Source organism: Moschus berezovskii, chromosome 5 (genome assembly GCF_049115385.1).
Source record: "Moschus berezovskii isolate FMDL1 chromosome 5, NW_MosBer_1.0, whole genome shotgun sequence".
Taxonomy (NCBI): Eukaryota; Metazoa; Chordata; class Mammalia; order Artiodactyla; family Moschidae; genus Moschus; species Moschus berezovskii.
Genome location: NC_142464.1, coordinates 75,587,238 through 75,602,558, shown reverse-complemented (window position 1 = coordinate 75,602,558; position 15,321 = coordinate 75,587,238). Strand labels below are relative to the sequence as shown.

General features: G+C 38.6%; 1 protein-coding gene across 1 annotated transcript in view; it reads left to right on the top strand.

The window, feature by feature from the left end:
* CORIN (corin, serine peptidase) overlaps positions 1 to 15,321 on the top strand; it is a 279,559-nt gene that overhangs the window by 229,590 nt on the left and 34,648 nt on the right. Inside the window, 1 exon segment of the mRNA XM_088836324.1 lies at positions 1,156 to 1,282. Coding sequence (XP_088692450.1) covers positions 1,156 to 1,282 — 127 coding nt within the window.

The following is a 15,321-nucleotide window of genomic DNA, read 5'->3' as shown; positions in this document are numbered from 1 at the left end:
GCCATTTAAGTTAAATGAATCCTAACTGGCTTTATGGATCTTACTAACCAAGTTCATCTATTCTACTTTACTACTGTAAAAGCAGTCAGCGGTGATTTGTGTGTGCTATTTCCAACTCACAGAACACTTCCCCCCAGGTTACTTCTCTGTTGTCTGTCTTACATATGAAAATATTTGGGTTCAAATTTGTATGATCATATAACTTTCCATATGAATATAATTTTAAACTCTATCACCCCCAAACTTTAACATCTATCAATAGTTGGTCATTCTTATATCATTGACACTACCTGGAATAAGATATTAACGTGGCCTTTCTGTCTGTCCTATATTCTTGCTCCAGAGCCAGATGAGATTTCTATTTCCTCCCTTCCATGCACAGGACTTAAAGGCATCTCCCCCTGGTGTCCCAATGTTGCAGTTTATAATCTTGAGTTTGGTTCATTCTGTCATCCTACACTTATCCCTCCTTCCATTCCCTTGGCCCTTATTTTGACATCATCTGGCCAAATCATAATTATGAAATATATTGTCATTAATTGTGCAATGTTTCCACAAATGATCTATGGTGTATGAAGTACAGAGGATTCTCTTTTATAAAAGAAGAATTAGCCCATGTGCCACATTAATCCAAAATTAACATCACTCACATATTTACATTCTCAAAGACCTTCTCGAAAGGAAACAATTTGAATGAAGTTACAACTAGTTCCTTCTAATTATGCAAATCATTGGATAAACTCATGGGAATGGGACTGCCTCCGGCCATCTTCTAACTCATAATGAAAAGTTGAGAATTGCTGTCCATTTCCCTAAGAGTCCGGGAGTTGGTGATGGACAGGGAGGCCTGGCGTGCTGTGATTCATGGGGTCGCGGAGAGTCGGACACGACTGAGCGACTGAAATGAACTGAACTGAACTGAACTCCCTAAGAGTCTCTAGTTCTTGGAGGGCAGAGAACACATCTAACTCATTTTCCAGTCCTCTGCCACATGGTGATCACTATGGTTTGCAGAGTGGAAGAATTCACCACATAGTTTTTAGCTAAAAGAAATAAAAATGAATGTCTGTAAGTGAAATAATGGCATGTGGTCATGTGGTTTCATGAGAAGAGATGTTTTACATTAGAGTTCCCCTCCTTTTCTTCCCCACGCAGTGACCCTCTCTGAAAACGTGAACTCCTCATTCCTGATGGCTCACAGATCTGCTGTGGAACACCACGTGTGTGCGGATGGCTGGCAGGAGACCCTGAGTCAGCTGGCCTGCAAGCAGATGGGTTTAGGGTAAGGTCAGTAGTTTGTAGCCCTGATGAATTTCTCAGAGGGCTTCATGGAACTTGGCAATAATATCTTCCTTATGAATTCAGGGTGAGTTAGTGCTCTCACACCCAAAAAGCACAGGAAATGGATCAGGTGAGAGGACTGTTTTTAATTACAGGCACCTGCTCTGAAGAGTGTGGGTTGAAAACCTACTTTAATAAAGCCTCTAAAAGTAAATTAAGTCATTGTATTTTAAGGACTTCTGAAATGAAATGCTTTTGTTATTTATAAAAGCATTAAGGTGTTTTTTTCCAAGGAATCTGATGGGGAAATCTTGCAATTTTCCCCCAAGAGGTTATTGAAAATGCCTTTTTAAGCAACACACATTTTTCAATAAGTTGATAAATAGAACTTAAAGTTGCAGGTATTTCAGTTTACCCTGTGTATTGCAGAAAATGTAAATCAGGAAAGAGTTCACCATTTTTGCTTCTTAGAATGAAAAGACTGTAACTCTGGCTTTGATAACACACGGAAATCAATACTTTGAAAGTGGGATTCTTGGTGTGTAAGGCTTTCTTTAGTTCTGTTGGAATTGGAAAACAATAATTGAAAGGTCTTAGAATACATGTGTGAGTGTGTGTGTGTTTATACAATTAAACATATAGACACTTTTTTCTTTTACTGATGATATATGTGAGGTTTGGGGGAAATATAGAAATGATAGACATAAAAAGATAAAGGAGTTCTAAAATTCTAGAGTAAAAGACTGAGTTAATGTCATTTTCCAGTATTCCACTGAGCAAATTTGAAATATTTTACAATGATGAGCCATCCAATTATGGGGTAGCAACCTGTAGCACATTCTTGTTACCCCAGTTTGAAGAATTATGTAAATACTAGCATCTTCAGCCTATTTTTCCCATGTGAAGTCCCACATCTTTGGAAAATTGAGTAACTGTTGTGATAAGAGAGCTTTAAACTTTGCCAGAGTGGAAAAATTATATTTGTCAAGATCCATTAAACTGTACTTCATTTTCACAACTTCCTCATTGTGTCTAAATGAAAGGAGTTGTGATTATGATCAGAGATAAATTAAATGCCTTTTGGAAGAGCTTTAATTTCCTCTTGCCAGACACAAGGTAATTTCTTAATATGGAAACCTAATGACACAACTCCACTGAGAGTTCGAAGGGAAAGTTGGAACTACAAAGATTTTATAACCAGAAAATTCTTTTGACAAGCCACTCTGTTCTGTTGTAAACAGAAGGAATCGTTTTTAAAACATTCTGCTTTATATTTCTCCTAATTTGGAGGATATTGAATTTAAATTTTTTATTATGGAAAAAACACATGTCATAAAACTCACCATTTTAACCATTTTAAAGTGTACAATTCAGTGGCATTTAGTATATTCATAATGTGGAAACATCATCATTATCTGATTTCTTTCACTAAGCATATTGTTTGCATGCATCCATGTATCAGTGCTTTATTTCTGTTTAAGGCTGAATAATATTCCATGGTGTGGATACACCATATTTAAAAAATTGCTTTATCTAGTTTTATTTTTGGTTGTGCCGGGTCTTCGTTGCTGCCTGGACTATCTCTAGCTGTGGCAAGTTGGGGCTACTCTTTAGTTGCTCTGCACAGGCTTCTCATTGCAGTGGTTTCTCTTGTTGCAGAGTATGGGCTCTGGGGTGCTTGGACTTCAGTGGTTGCAGCATGTAGGCTCAGTGTCTGCAGCTCCGAGGTCTAGAGCACAGGCTCAGTAGTTGTGATGCATGGGCTTATTTGCTCCACAGCGTGTGGGATCATCCTGGACCAGGGATAGAACCAGTGTCTCTTGGCAGGCAGATTCTTTACCACTGAGCCACCAGTGAAACCCCTTATTTTAAATCTGTTGATCCATTGATGAAGTATTCATTTTAGTGGTTTCTGCTTTTGGCTATTGTGTATATATAGGAGTTTAAAAAATCTCTTTACTCCATTGTTTCATTTCTTTAACATAGTGGGAAAATCTTTGCAATATCTTGGATATTTAAAATCTAGATAGACATTTGGATTTTTTAAAAGATAACTGTATTTCACAAGAGAGCTAGGAAAATTTGAGAGAGAGCAGTATGGTTGAAAAACCGTAATTGTTATTTGCCTGAGTTAATGGGTAAGAAGTGATTCATCTTCCAAGGAAGTGAGTACAAAAGGTAATATTAGGTTTCTTTTTTAATATACTTTTGGATTGCCTTTGAATTTACTCCTCAGTTTACATGGGTGGCTCATGAATTGACAGATATCTAGAAAGTCAGGCTGGGGCAGGAATAAAGATCATTGGCAAAACAAGGCCAAATTCTTACCATGGGACTAGGATATTTAGAAAGCTGCGGTTACCACTATGCTTGGAGACCAGTTGCTGTGCTGCAAACTCGCAGTTCTGCCACTGGTATTTCAAATTAACACTTAAGTAATCCTGCATCTTTGAGTCATTCCCTCCAGATTCAAAGTCCCTACTACTAAGGTCTCTTTGGCCGTGTCTAGTCACTGACCTATACTCCAGCTGTCAGAAGGAGGAGAGAGGAAAGAGCTGTCCTCTTTTAGCTTCTGGGGTGGAGTATCCACTCTATGGCCCTGCCTTGGTACTGCTGAACAGACTGTGCATCCAAACCTTGAAGTGTAAAAAACAATCCCAACTAATTCTATTCCATATCTCTCTCCTATTGTTTTTTGAGCATCTGCTTATGGACCTTGCACAGGAGTAGGCATTGTGTGGAGGATGCAAAGGTGAATAACATCATCAAAGAGCTTATAACATAATGGGGAAGACATATCAGTAAACAATCAGTTTTTAAAAGGAAAATCTTTTTTTTTCATTGGAGAAAGCTTCACTTATGGCTTGGCATTCCTATTAAAATTGTAATAAAATATTCAGCTCTAATATTACCTTGATAATATAGATTCATTAAATCATTCACTCATTCAGTAAATATTTATAGTGAAAAGCACTGTAGTATAGTATCCAAAACAAACATACCTTAAATCCAAATAGATCATTCATCTACTTGAGGGGGTATATTTTAGAGCTAGTTTGTTAAAAATGCAGGTCTATACCAAGTGACATGTTTTGCAGAGATTCTATTGAAATGCTTTCATGATAGAAGCAGTTGATTAAAAACACCTGCACTTAGAGTATTTTCAGACCAAAATTACGTTTTCCATATCTAACAGCAGAATGATAGACTCTCAACTAAGTGCTTGTCCCAATGAGAGGACTCAGAATTCTCTTCTGAAGCTGAAAGACATTTTACCTCCATCTGTAGGTATCTCTGGAGTTCACCTCAGCTGGAAGTACGATAGCTCTTTGATTGGATAAGGGTATAAATCAAGCCCCTAAATTCTCATGACAGTATATTGACTTTGCTACCTGCATATCCAGTATTAAAAACATATGGACATTTATTTAATCAGCAATACAAATCAGAATTTAGACTGCCTCCTAATGCTTGCCAAATGTTCAGTTGAGATATCTGGTATTTGGGGAAGTTGGTCTAAGGAAATGTGATTCTTTGTGTCTCTTGGCTTCATCAGCTTATCTTTATAAAAGTTAGATCATCTGGAAATAGGCTATAGTATTTTGGCAAAAATTCCTTTATAGAGTTAGTTGCAATTTGATTTTGTGCCCTAATCCTTTAGAGTTGGTCAGTAGAAGAAACATCCTTCCAAAGAATGTTTCTATGTCTTAGGCAAAACCGCAAAGACAGCATCTGTTGTATTACCTAATAGCCCCTGATATAAGATTTACATCATAATTTTTCCTAACATGTATTCCCAGGACAAAGTTTCTAACTTCAGAATTCATTTGTCATGTATGAACTATTTAATCCATGATGGTTTCCTTATTGATTGGCTTCCATGAACCTCAAAGACAGATCTAGTCATCTATGTAATAAATCTAGCCCAGGATGCCAGTGCTGTACATTGAAACTATGGAAAGGAAGCTCAAAGCCTTGTAGTTTTTTTTAAATTAAGATATAATTTAGATACCATAAAAGTCACAGTTTAAGTGTACAATTCAGTTTTTAGTATATTCACAAGGTTATTGTACCATCATCACCAATTACAGAGTATTTTTCTCAAAATACAAACCCCATTTTCAATAGCAGTCATTCCCCATTTCTTCTTATCCTCAGCCCCTGAAAAATACTGATTTACTTTCTGTCTCTATGGACTTGCCTGTTGTATACATTTCACATATAGAATCATGCAATATGTGCTTTTTTGTCTCGCTTCTTCAACATAGCATAATGCTCTTAAGATTCATCCATGTTGTATGTTTGTATCAGTTTGTCAATCCTGTTTATGGCTGAATAGTAGTCTGTTGAGGAGATAGAACCACCTTTTGGTTATCCATTCATCAGCTGATGGCCTTCCACCTTTTGGCTCTTATGAATGATGTTACCATGAACATTTATGTTTTCAGTTTCCTTGGGTATATATCTTAAGACTAGAATTATTGGGTCAAGTGGTAACACTATGTGTCATTTTTGAATAACTACAAAACTGTTTTCCAAAGGGGCCACACCATCTTATACTCCACTAACAATGCAGAAGAGTTCAAATTTCTCCATCTCCTCACAAACACTTTTTCAAATTTTTGATTGTGAGTATTCAGTGTATTCAAAAATGATACTGTTCATTTTTTGATTTGGGTGGCCAAGGGAGGGAATGTACAGAGAGAAGATAAGACCAAGAGCTGAGCCCTCACATTAAGAGGATCAGAGAAGAGAAGTAGCAAGCTAAGGGAGATGAAAAAGAATTACCAGTGGGGTGGGAGTATGTTGTATCCTGAAAACCAAGTGAGGAAAGTCTATAAAGGAAGAAGTGATGGTCAGTTCTATCAAATGCTCTTGAGAAGTAAAATAAGGAGTGAAAATGACTATTAGTCAGCAACATGCATGTCATTGACATGAGCAGTTTCAATAGAGCAAGGCATCAAAAGCCTGAGAGATAGTATGATAAGAAAAGAGAAACAAAAGACAGTAAGTATAGAACCTTTTTTGAGCAATTTTGCCAAAAAGAGAAGCAAAGAAACATGGGCAGTGCCTGGTGAGGGAAATAACATTAGGACATCTTTGGTGCCTCCATTTCCCTGAAAGCTCTCACTATTCCATGTCTGAATTTCTATTAAAGGCCTACCTGCTATAGTACAAACATCATGTCCAATTGCTATAGATTGAATGTTTATGTCCACTCTAAATTCATAAGTGAAATCCTAACCCCAATGTGATGGTGATAAAAGGTGGGGCTTTAGGAGGTGATTAGTACCTGAGGGTGGAGGCTTCAAGAATGGAATTAGTGCCCTTATATAAGAGATCACAGAGAGTTCCCTCCAGCCTTCCATCATGTGATGACACAACAAGATGGCCATCTATGATTGAGGAAATGGGCCTTCAGTTCAGTTCAGTTCAGTTGCTCAGTCATGCCTGACTCTTTGCAACCCCATGGACTATAGCATGCCAGGCTTCCCTGTCCTTCACTATCTTCCAGAATTTGCTCAAACTCATGTCCATTGAGTCGATGATGCCATCCAACCATATCATCCTTTGTTGTCCCCTTCTCCTCCTGCCCTCAATCTTTTCCAGCATCAGAGTCTTTTCAAATGAGTCAGTTCTTCACATCAGGTGGCCAAAGAATTGGAGTTTCAGCTTCAGCATCAGTCCTTCCAATGAGTATTCAGGACTGATTTCCTTTAGGATTGACTGGCTTGATCTCCTTGCAGTCCAAGGGACTCTTGAGAGACAGAAATAAATTATTTTCTGTCAAAAGTCCTCTTTCCATCTTTTTTTAAAGCCAAATAAATTTAGATTACTTTCCTCAACTGGTAGGCCTGCTATAAGCTAGATCATCTCTTTTTCTTCAAATTCATATCCTTTTACTTTCTCCTTCTCTTTCCAGACTAGCTGGTCTTTTATCTGTGCTTTATAGGCACATTCCTTCCTGCTGCTGCCTCTGGGTCCACAGATGATTGTTTTTACATTTCCTATTCAAATTCTTCAGGGCCTTGCTCAAGCCTCATGACTTCTATGAAGCCTTTCTTATCTCCTTGACTTCTTTTGTCCCTAAATTTCCTGTGGTTACTTAAAAATCAATACAACATGATAGCTCTCTTAATTCTACAATGATATATATCATTCGCATGTATTTTTTGATTCTTCATTTATTTCCCACACTAGGTTACACAGAATAATAATGACCAACCTTACCTGTTTGCCAGGCTATTCTGAGTACTTGATATGTATTATCTCAATTTATCTACATTATTATAAGACAAGTAGTATTGTTATTTCTACTTTACATAATGAAGAAACTGATATTAGAAAAGTCAAGGAACTTGCTAGGTTGCAGAAAAATGCAGAGCTAGGATGTAAGTCCAACTAAGGGCAAAAGACCTCTCGATATGAGGAGCAGATCTGATGAGGCACCCGGTTCTTCAGTAAACATGCCAAGATTGATGTGGTCACCCAGCTTCTCAAACACAAACCTCATTTAGTATTGCTCTGTATGGGAGTTATGTGGCAAGTCTTAATTCCCTAGTGATCTCATCATGAAAGAACATGTATAAGGATATGAATTTCAAGAAAGAGAGATGAGCTAGTTTATAGCAGCCCTACCAGTTGAGGAAAATAGTCCAAATTTACTTGGCTTTTAAAAAAATGGATAGGTCACCTAGTGATCTTATCATTGTAGGATTTTTAAGTAAATAGCAGTGAGGAGGTGGTAATGGTGGTGGAAATTCATCATGCAGGACCATGATCCAAATGTTTTTCACATTTTGAAAAGTCACACAGTAATAACTACATGCTTGGTTTATTCTAAGTAGAAATCATGTGAAGCAAATCCACATGTGTTTTCTTTCACATGTAGCTTCGTAACTTCTCTGGCAGGTATGTGGTTTTGGCATGGGGAAAAATTTTCTTAACACATTCTCAAGAAGCTGCTAGTTGTATGACTATCTGGCTAAGAAGAAAATCATAAATGTGTAAGTGTAAAATTCTCTGAAATATTCTGTACTGGGGTGAACAAGAATAATAATTTTCCTGAAAAATTGCTTCATCCTAAAGGAAGAGGAAATATTTTTTAAGTTCTTCCATGAGATGATGCTGTTAAAGTGCTACACTCAATATGCCAGCAAATTTGGAAAACTCAGCAGTGCCCTCAGGAATGGAAAAAGTCAGTTTTCATTCCAATCCCAAAGAAAGGCAATGCCAAGCAATGTTCAAGCAGCTGTACAATTGTGCTGATTTCACATCCTAGCAAGGTAATGCTCAAAATCCTTCAAGCTAGGCTTCAGTAGTATATAAACCAAGAACTTCCAGGGATACAAGCTGAATTTAGAAAAGGCAGAGGAACCAGACATCAAATTGCCAACATCTGTTGGACCAGAGAAAAAGCAAAGCAATTCCAGCAAAAGATCTACCTCTGCTTCATTGACTACCCTAAAGCCTTTGACTGTGTGGATCACAACAAACTGTGGAAAATTCCTAAGGAGATGGGAATACCAGACCACCTTACCTGCCTCCTGAGAAACCTGTATTCTGGACAAGAAGCAACAGTTAGAACTGGACATGGAACAACGGACTGGTTCAAAATTAGGAAAGGAGTACATCAAGGCTGTATATTGCCACCCTGCTTATTTAATATGCAGAATACATTTTGTGAAATGCAAGGCTGATTGAAGCACAAACTGGAGTTAAGATTGCCAGGAGAAATATCAATAACCTCAGATATGCAGATGACATCACCCTTCCAGCAGAAAGCGAAGAGGAACTAAAGAACTTCTTGATGAAGGTGAAAGAGGAAAGTGAAAAAACTGGCTTAACACTCAACATTAAAAAAGGAAAATCATGGCATCCAGCCCCATCACTTCATGGCAAATAGATGGGGCAACGATGGAAACAGTGACAGACTTTATTTTCTTGGGCTCCAAAATTGCTGCAGATGGTGACTGTAGCCATGAAATTACAAGACACTTGTTCCTTGGAAGAAAAGCTATGACCAACCTAGACAACATATTAAAAAGCAGAGACATCACTTTGCAAACAAGTCCATATAGTCAAAGTTACTGTTTTTCCATTAATCATGTACGATGTGAGAGATGGACCATGAAGAAAACTGGGTGCTGAAGAACTGAAGCTTTCAAACTTTGAGACTGGAGAAATTCTTGAGAGTCCCTTGGACAGCAAGGAGATCAAACCAGTCAATCCTAAAAGGAATCAACCCTGAATCTTCATTGGAAGGACTGGTGCTGAAGTTGAAGCTCCAATACTTTGGCCACCTGATGAAAAGAACGGACTCATTGAAAAAGACCCTGATGCTGGGAAAGATTGAGGGCAGGAGAAGAAGTGGGTGACAGAGGATGAGATGGTTGGATGGCATCACCGACTCAATGGACATGAGTTTGAGCAAACTCTGGAAGATAGTGAAGGACAGGGAAGGCTGGCATGCTGCAGTTCATTGGGTCGCAAAGAGTCAGATACAACTGAGTGACTGAACAACAACAAATGAGCCCACTAGGTATGAAGCTTTAATAAGCAAGAGCAAGGTGAGCCTACCAGTCGTCCTAAGAGCATGTCCACACGATCACTATCAGCAAGCTATGCCAAGAATTCAGATTATTAATTAGCAAACTGAATCTCAAACTGTCTCATTTGGGCTAATGAATAATTTATGAAATGAAATGGAAACTTCTCAATGGTGCAGGGAAATTTGCCATTATTAACTATAAACGATCTAAGATCCTGGGTTAATCACATTTTTATTTACTCTCTTACTTTCCATTTTGTGGTAAAAATGTTCATCATTAAAAATGGACTCACATCAGGATTTGTAAAATCAAAGGTGGTTTCCATGAGTTCTCCAGAATTAAGTACTGTCAAAACACACCTTTCCACCAAAAATACAGGGCTACTTGTGAGCAAGAAGGTCTTGGAATGGGGAATAAGCAATCTCTTTAAAGTCTTTAGGGGCATCAGATTCTCTAGTCATCGTTACGTATTGCTGTTGGGTATGAATATGAATGGGTCCTAGGTAGATAAGAACATGATTTACATCTTGAGAATCCATCAGAAATTGACCAGAAAGACCTGTGTTATCTCTGTTAGAAGTCCATATGTGGCAGCCTGTGCCTTTTGGAACTGTACCAGAGACTCCAGGTGATGACTTGACTTCTCCATGTTGTCTTTGAAACCTACTGCAATCTGGCTTGCTTTTTACCCCCAAGACAGAGTTTATAGCAATGATATTATCTAAATGCCAAACCCACTGGTCTTTTCCTTTAATTTATACAGTTTGGAATCAAAATCCAGTTTCTTACTTTGGCTTACAAGGCATAATCTAGAAGCTGCCTCCCTCTCTGACCCTATCTCCTAGCACTTTGCATTTGTCTGCTAAACTTTAGACGCATTGACCTTATTACTGATATTCCAGGGATATAAGCTTATTCCCATCCCAGACACCTCGGCTTCACTGTTACTTTGTTCAGAAAGCTGATCTCTAGACCTTAACAGGATCACATCCATCTCTTCAATCATGTCTCAGCTTGAATATCAACTGTTTACAAAGGTCTTGACAACCCTCATTGGAGCAGCTTTTACAGTCACCAAGGTACTCTCTATTTGCTTCCACTGTCTTCTTCAAAGCATCTATCGGTATCAGAAACTATTTTTTTCACATATTTGTAGTTTGTTCCTCTCGCTAAAGTATGTAAAATAGCTCCTTGAGAGGGGCACTCTATCTGATATAACACCAATGTGCTGCCTCCATTTCCATTCTAGCATATTAGCCTTATTAATTATCAGTTTTAGTCCTTGTCCATCTGACTATGTCATTTGTTTAAATTCTGCTAGGGTGATATTCCTTCAGCACTGAGTAAAGCGAGTTTACTGAATAATGAGTATTAACCCATTATGTCATTCATGAACACAAGTCTAATTTCTACCCAATTGTGTACCCTTCCTACGTCTTCCAAAAGCTAACAAACTAACATGGAGATCTTGACTCTGAGGCATAATAATCTTTTGAACTGAAAATTTCAAGTGAAGTCACTTGTAGCCAACTTTGTTGTGCTGCTTCTCTGCATTCCTCCCTTCCTTGGGGACCTGCATCATTCTGGGGACTTGCCTCAGTTCCCATTTGATCCTTGGGATCCCAAAGGGAGCTGCCATCTTTATACATGATCCACTTTTCTTGGCTTCAGTGAGTGGTAGAAGGGTAGGTGATACCTCACCCAAGCTGGACGAATCAAAGGACCTCACTCTTGGGCAACAGTGACTGGTTTTGTGATAAAGTCCTTCAATAAGATTTAAGTAAGGTGTTGGCAAAAAGACTCCTCTTTGGTCACAAAGATGAATGGATTTGAGTTTCGAGCTGCAGACAGTCTGTCCCCTGCCTTGTGGAAAAGTCACTTGGAGGTCACTAAAACCACCCTCCCATCTCTTCTCCCTCCTTCTCATGAGATGGAGAGTCCTGAAGGTACTTGGTCCCTGGGCACCAGCTATCCTAAAAGCCATCCCTGTCCTTTTAGTGACTGACTGCATTTCCACATTTTGATATTCAGCTAGTCTGTCACTATTTTGAGTTCTAAAATGCTCATTTTTTTTGTTGATATAATACTGTTAACTGAATTTTTTTAAAGCCCTGAAGTTTGAGTTATTTTATATTGTAGCATACCCACTATCATAGTCTGCCTTAAAATTTTGAACTGAATAAAGGTACACTTTCTGTGGACTTCCCAGGTGGCTCAGTGGTAAAGAATCCACCTGCCAGTGCAAGAGACACAGTTTTGATCCATGAGTCGGGAAGATCCCCTGCAGGAGGAAATGGCAACCCACTCCAGTATTCTTACTGGGGTGATCCCATGGACAAAGGAGCCTGGTGGGCTACAGTCCATGGGTTGAAAAAGAGTCAGACACAATTCAGCAACTGAACAGCATACACACGCTTTCTATATACCTATAATCTCAAGATAAGAGAAAAGAGCAATTGACATAGCAAGGATCCTGTTAGAAAAATAAACTCTACCTTGACTCCCAGACTTTCTGAACCAGTGGAATAAAAAATGGCATATTACAATTAAAACTGGTAATCTCTACACTGATGAACTGAAAGAAGGCAAAGACAAACAGGAAACACTTTCTAAACAACTAAATAAGTTGTTGTCAAGAAAATACTGTCTTTGTCTTTTAAGAAAGAAAAAATATAACTGTTCCCAAAGTTTTCATCCAACGTATCAAAAAAGAAATGGGATTTTTTTTTTAGTAAAATAGCTAGAAGGAAATATTTGGTCTACTATAGATTCTGAAAGAGGTATGTACTTATGCTCAAAAATATACTTACAGTCTGACACAAATTATTGAATTTGTTTTATAAGTTTGAATTCTTAGACTGGTTTATTTTTATACTTTTACTGGTGTTTATTTTAAATAGTGCTTTATTTGTTAGTTTTATTTTTTAATTTATATTAAAGTGATAATTCATATTTAATAGGTAAAGTTTTATATTAGAAATGAATTGTTTAGTTCCATTGATTTCAGTTCAGTTCAGTCGCTCAGTCATGTCCGACTCTTTGCGACCCCATGAATCATAGCACGTCAGGCCTCCCTGTCCATCACCAACTCCCAGAGTTCACTCAAACTCATGTCCATTGAGTCGGTGATGCCATCCAGCCATCTCATTCTCTGTCGTCCCCATCTCCTCCTACCCCCAATCCCTCCCAGCATCAGACTCTTTTCCAGTGATTCAACTCATTGCATGAGGTGGCCAAAGTATTACAGTTTCAGCTTTAGCGTAAGTCCTTCCAATGAATACCCAGGATTGATCTCCTTTATGAAATATGAACCTGTTATAATTTAATTTTATAATCTATTACTTCTTTTTCTTTATATATGGTTTTTGTCACTTCTACCTATAAATCATGGCCTAATACAATTATTATACTCTACCTCTGAGGTAGACAAATGAATGAAAATATATATTTTCAGTTAAGATTATATACAATAAAAACATTTTTAAATACTTAATTTAGGGAAGATAATTCAGACTTCATGCTTTTCTTTGAAACGTTTCTGTTGATGGGAGTCTTTGTTGTATAAAGCATAAGCTCAGCTATCTAACCAGAGAAATGATTCTATAGTTATGTTCACTGGCGTGTGTTTGAAACTCATGATGCCTTTCCATCAGTATTTCTAAACCATCCTTCTACTTGGTAAATTAATTTTACTATATTTTACTATTAGCATGTTTAATCTATAGGAACCAAACAGAGATGATAGCATGACAGGGTATAAGGAAAGATTTTTGAAATCAGATATAAAATATTTAATATAAATTTTCCAAGTTCTCAAGAGGATATTTTGAATTGCAAATAATATATCCACCACACAAGGCATTTGTATTTCAAAACTAACCATCAGCCCCCAAGGTCGAAGAATCATGATTTTCCCAAGCAACAGATACTATAGAGCAGTCCTCATCCTTCCACTGCAATGGAAGGTAAGTTTAAGTGAGTCCTGCAGTACTGTGTTGCTGTCAAAAGTAAAGAAGCCCTCGACTTTAAGGAGTTTGTGCTGAGCTTCATTTTTTAGGTAATCGGTCCTAACATAATTGTAACACAAGGATGATATGCCTTATTACTAAATACCAAGTAACCTGAGAATGTGATAAAAATAGGCCACATTATCTAGAGATCTGATTATTCACCTAAGCCTTACAAAATTCCTTTCTGATTATCAGGATGATTTGGAATCCTAGGTATGTTCTATATTCTCATTTCAGTAGAGGTGGGGTGGGATTATGTTATACAATTTTTGTGTGTGTCTTATGTCCACACATTTCAAGAAGCAAATTGGAGTGAAAATCTCTTGCATCTGTGTGCAGTGCTACCTTTAGATCCAGAGCAGAGAGGCCTTGTGCTGGACCCCAGGACTTAGAGCAGTGTTTTTCAACCAGCGGTGACTTTGCCGCAAGGGGACATTTGGAATTGTCAGTAGACCTTTTGATTGGCAGTCCAGGAGTGGTGTGGAGATATTGGCATCTTGTGGGTAGAAACCAGGGGTGATGCTGAACACCCTACTGCCCAGGACAGCCCCATAGAGCAAATAATTATCTGGCATCAAATGTCAGTAGTGCCAAGGGTGAGAAAGCCTGAGTTAGAGGGACCTAAAAGCTCCAAAATCACTGCAGATGCTGATTGCAGCCAGGAAATTAAAAGACACTCCTTGGAAGGAAAGTTATGACCAACCTAGACAGTGTATTAAAAAGCAGAGACATTACTTTGCCAACAAATGTCCATCTAGTCAAGGCTATGGTTTTTCCCGTGGTCATGTATGGATGTGAGAGTTGGATGTATGAAGAAAGCTGATCGCCGAAGAATTGATGCTTTTGAACTGTGGTGCTGGAGAAGACTCTTGAGAGTCCCTTAGACTGCAAGGAGATCCAACCAGTCCATTCTAAAGGAGATCAATCCTGAGTGTTCATTGGAAGGACTGATGCTAAAGCTGAAACTCCAATACTTTGGCCACCTCATGAGACGAGTTGACTCACTGGAAAAGGGTCTGATGCTAGGAAGGATTGGGGGTGGGAGGAGACGGGGACGACAGAGAATGAGATGGCTGGATGGCATCACCTACTCGATGGACATGAGTTTGAGTGAACTCCGGGAGTTGGTGATGGACAGGGAGGCCTGGCGTGCTGTGATTCATGGGGTCGCAAAGAGTCGGACACGACTGAGCGACTGAACTGAACTGAACTGAACTGAAAGCTGAGATCTTTCTCCTCACTATGCCTCACCTCATGGGGCAGAGTCTGTCCATCAAGAGGTGTGCCCACCTGGAGTCTGGTGCACTGTATTCAAAGTGTGGTCTCAGGCCACAGCATCTGTATCACCTGGGCTCATGTTAGATAGGGCAATTGAGGAGCCTCACCTCAGACTTATCAAACCTAGAAATCTAGGTATGGGTCAACAACCTTTGTTGTCACTGGTCCTCCAGTGATTCTAATGAAGGCTAAGGTTTGAA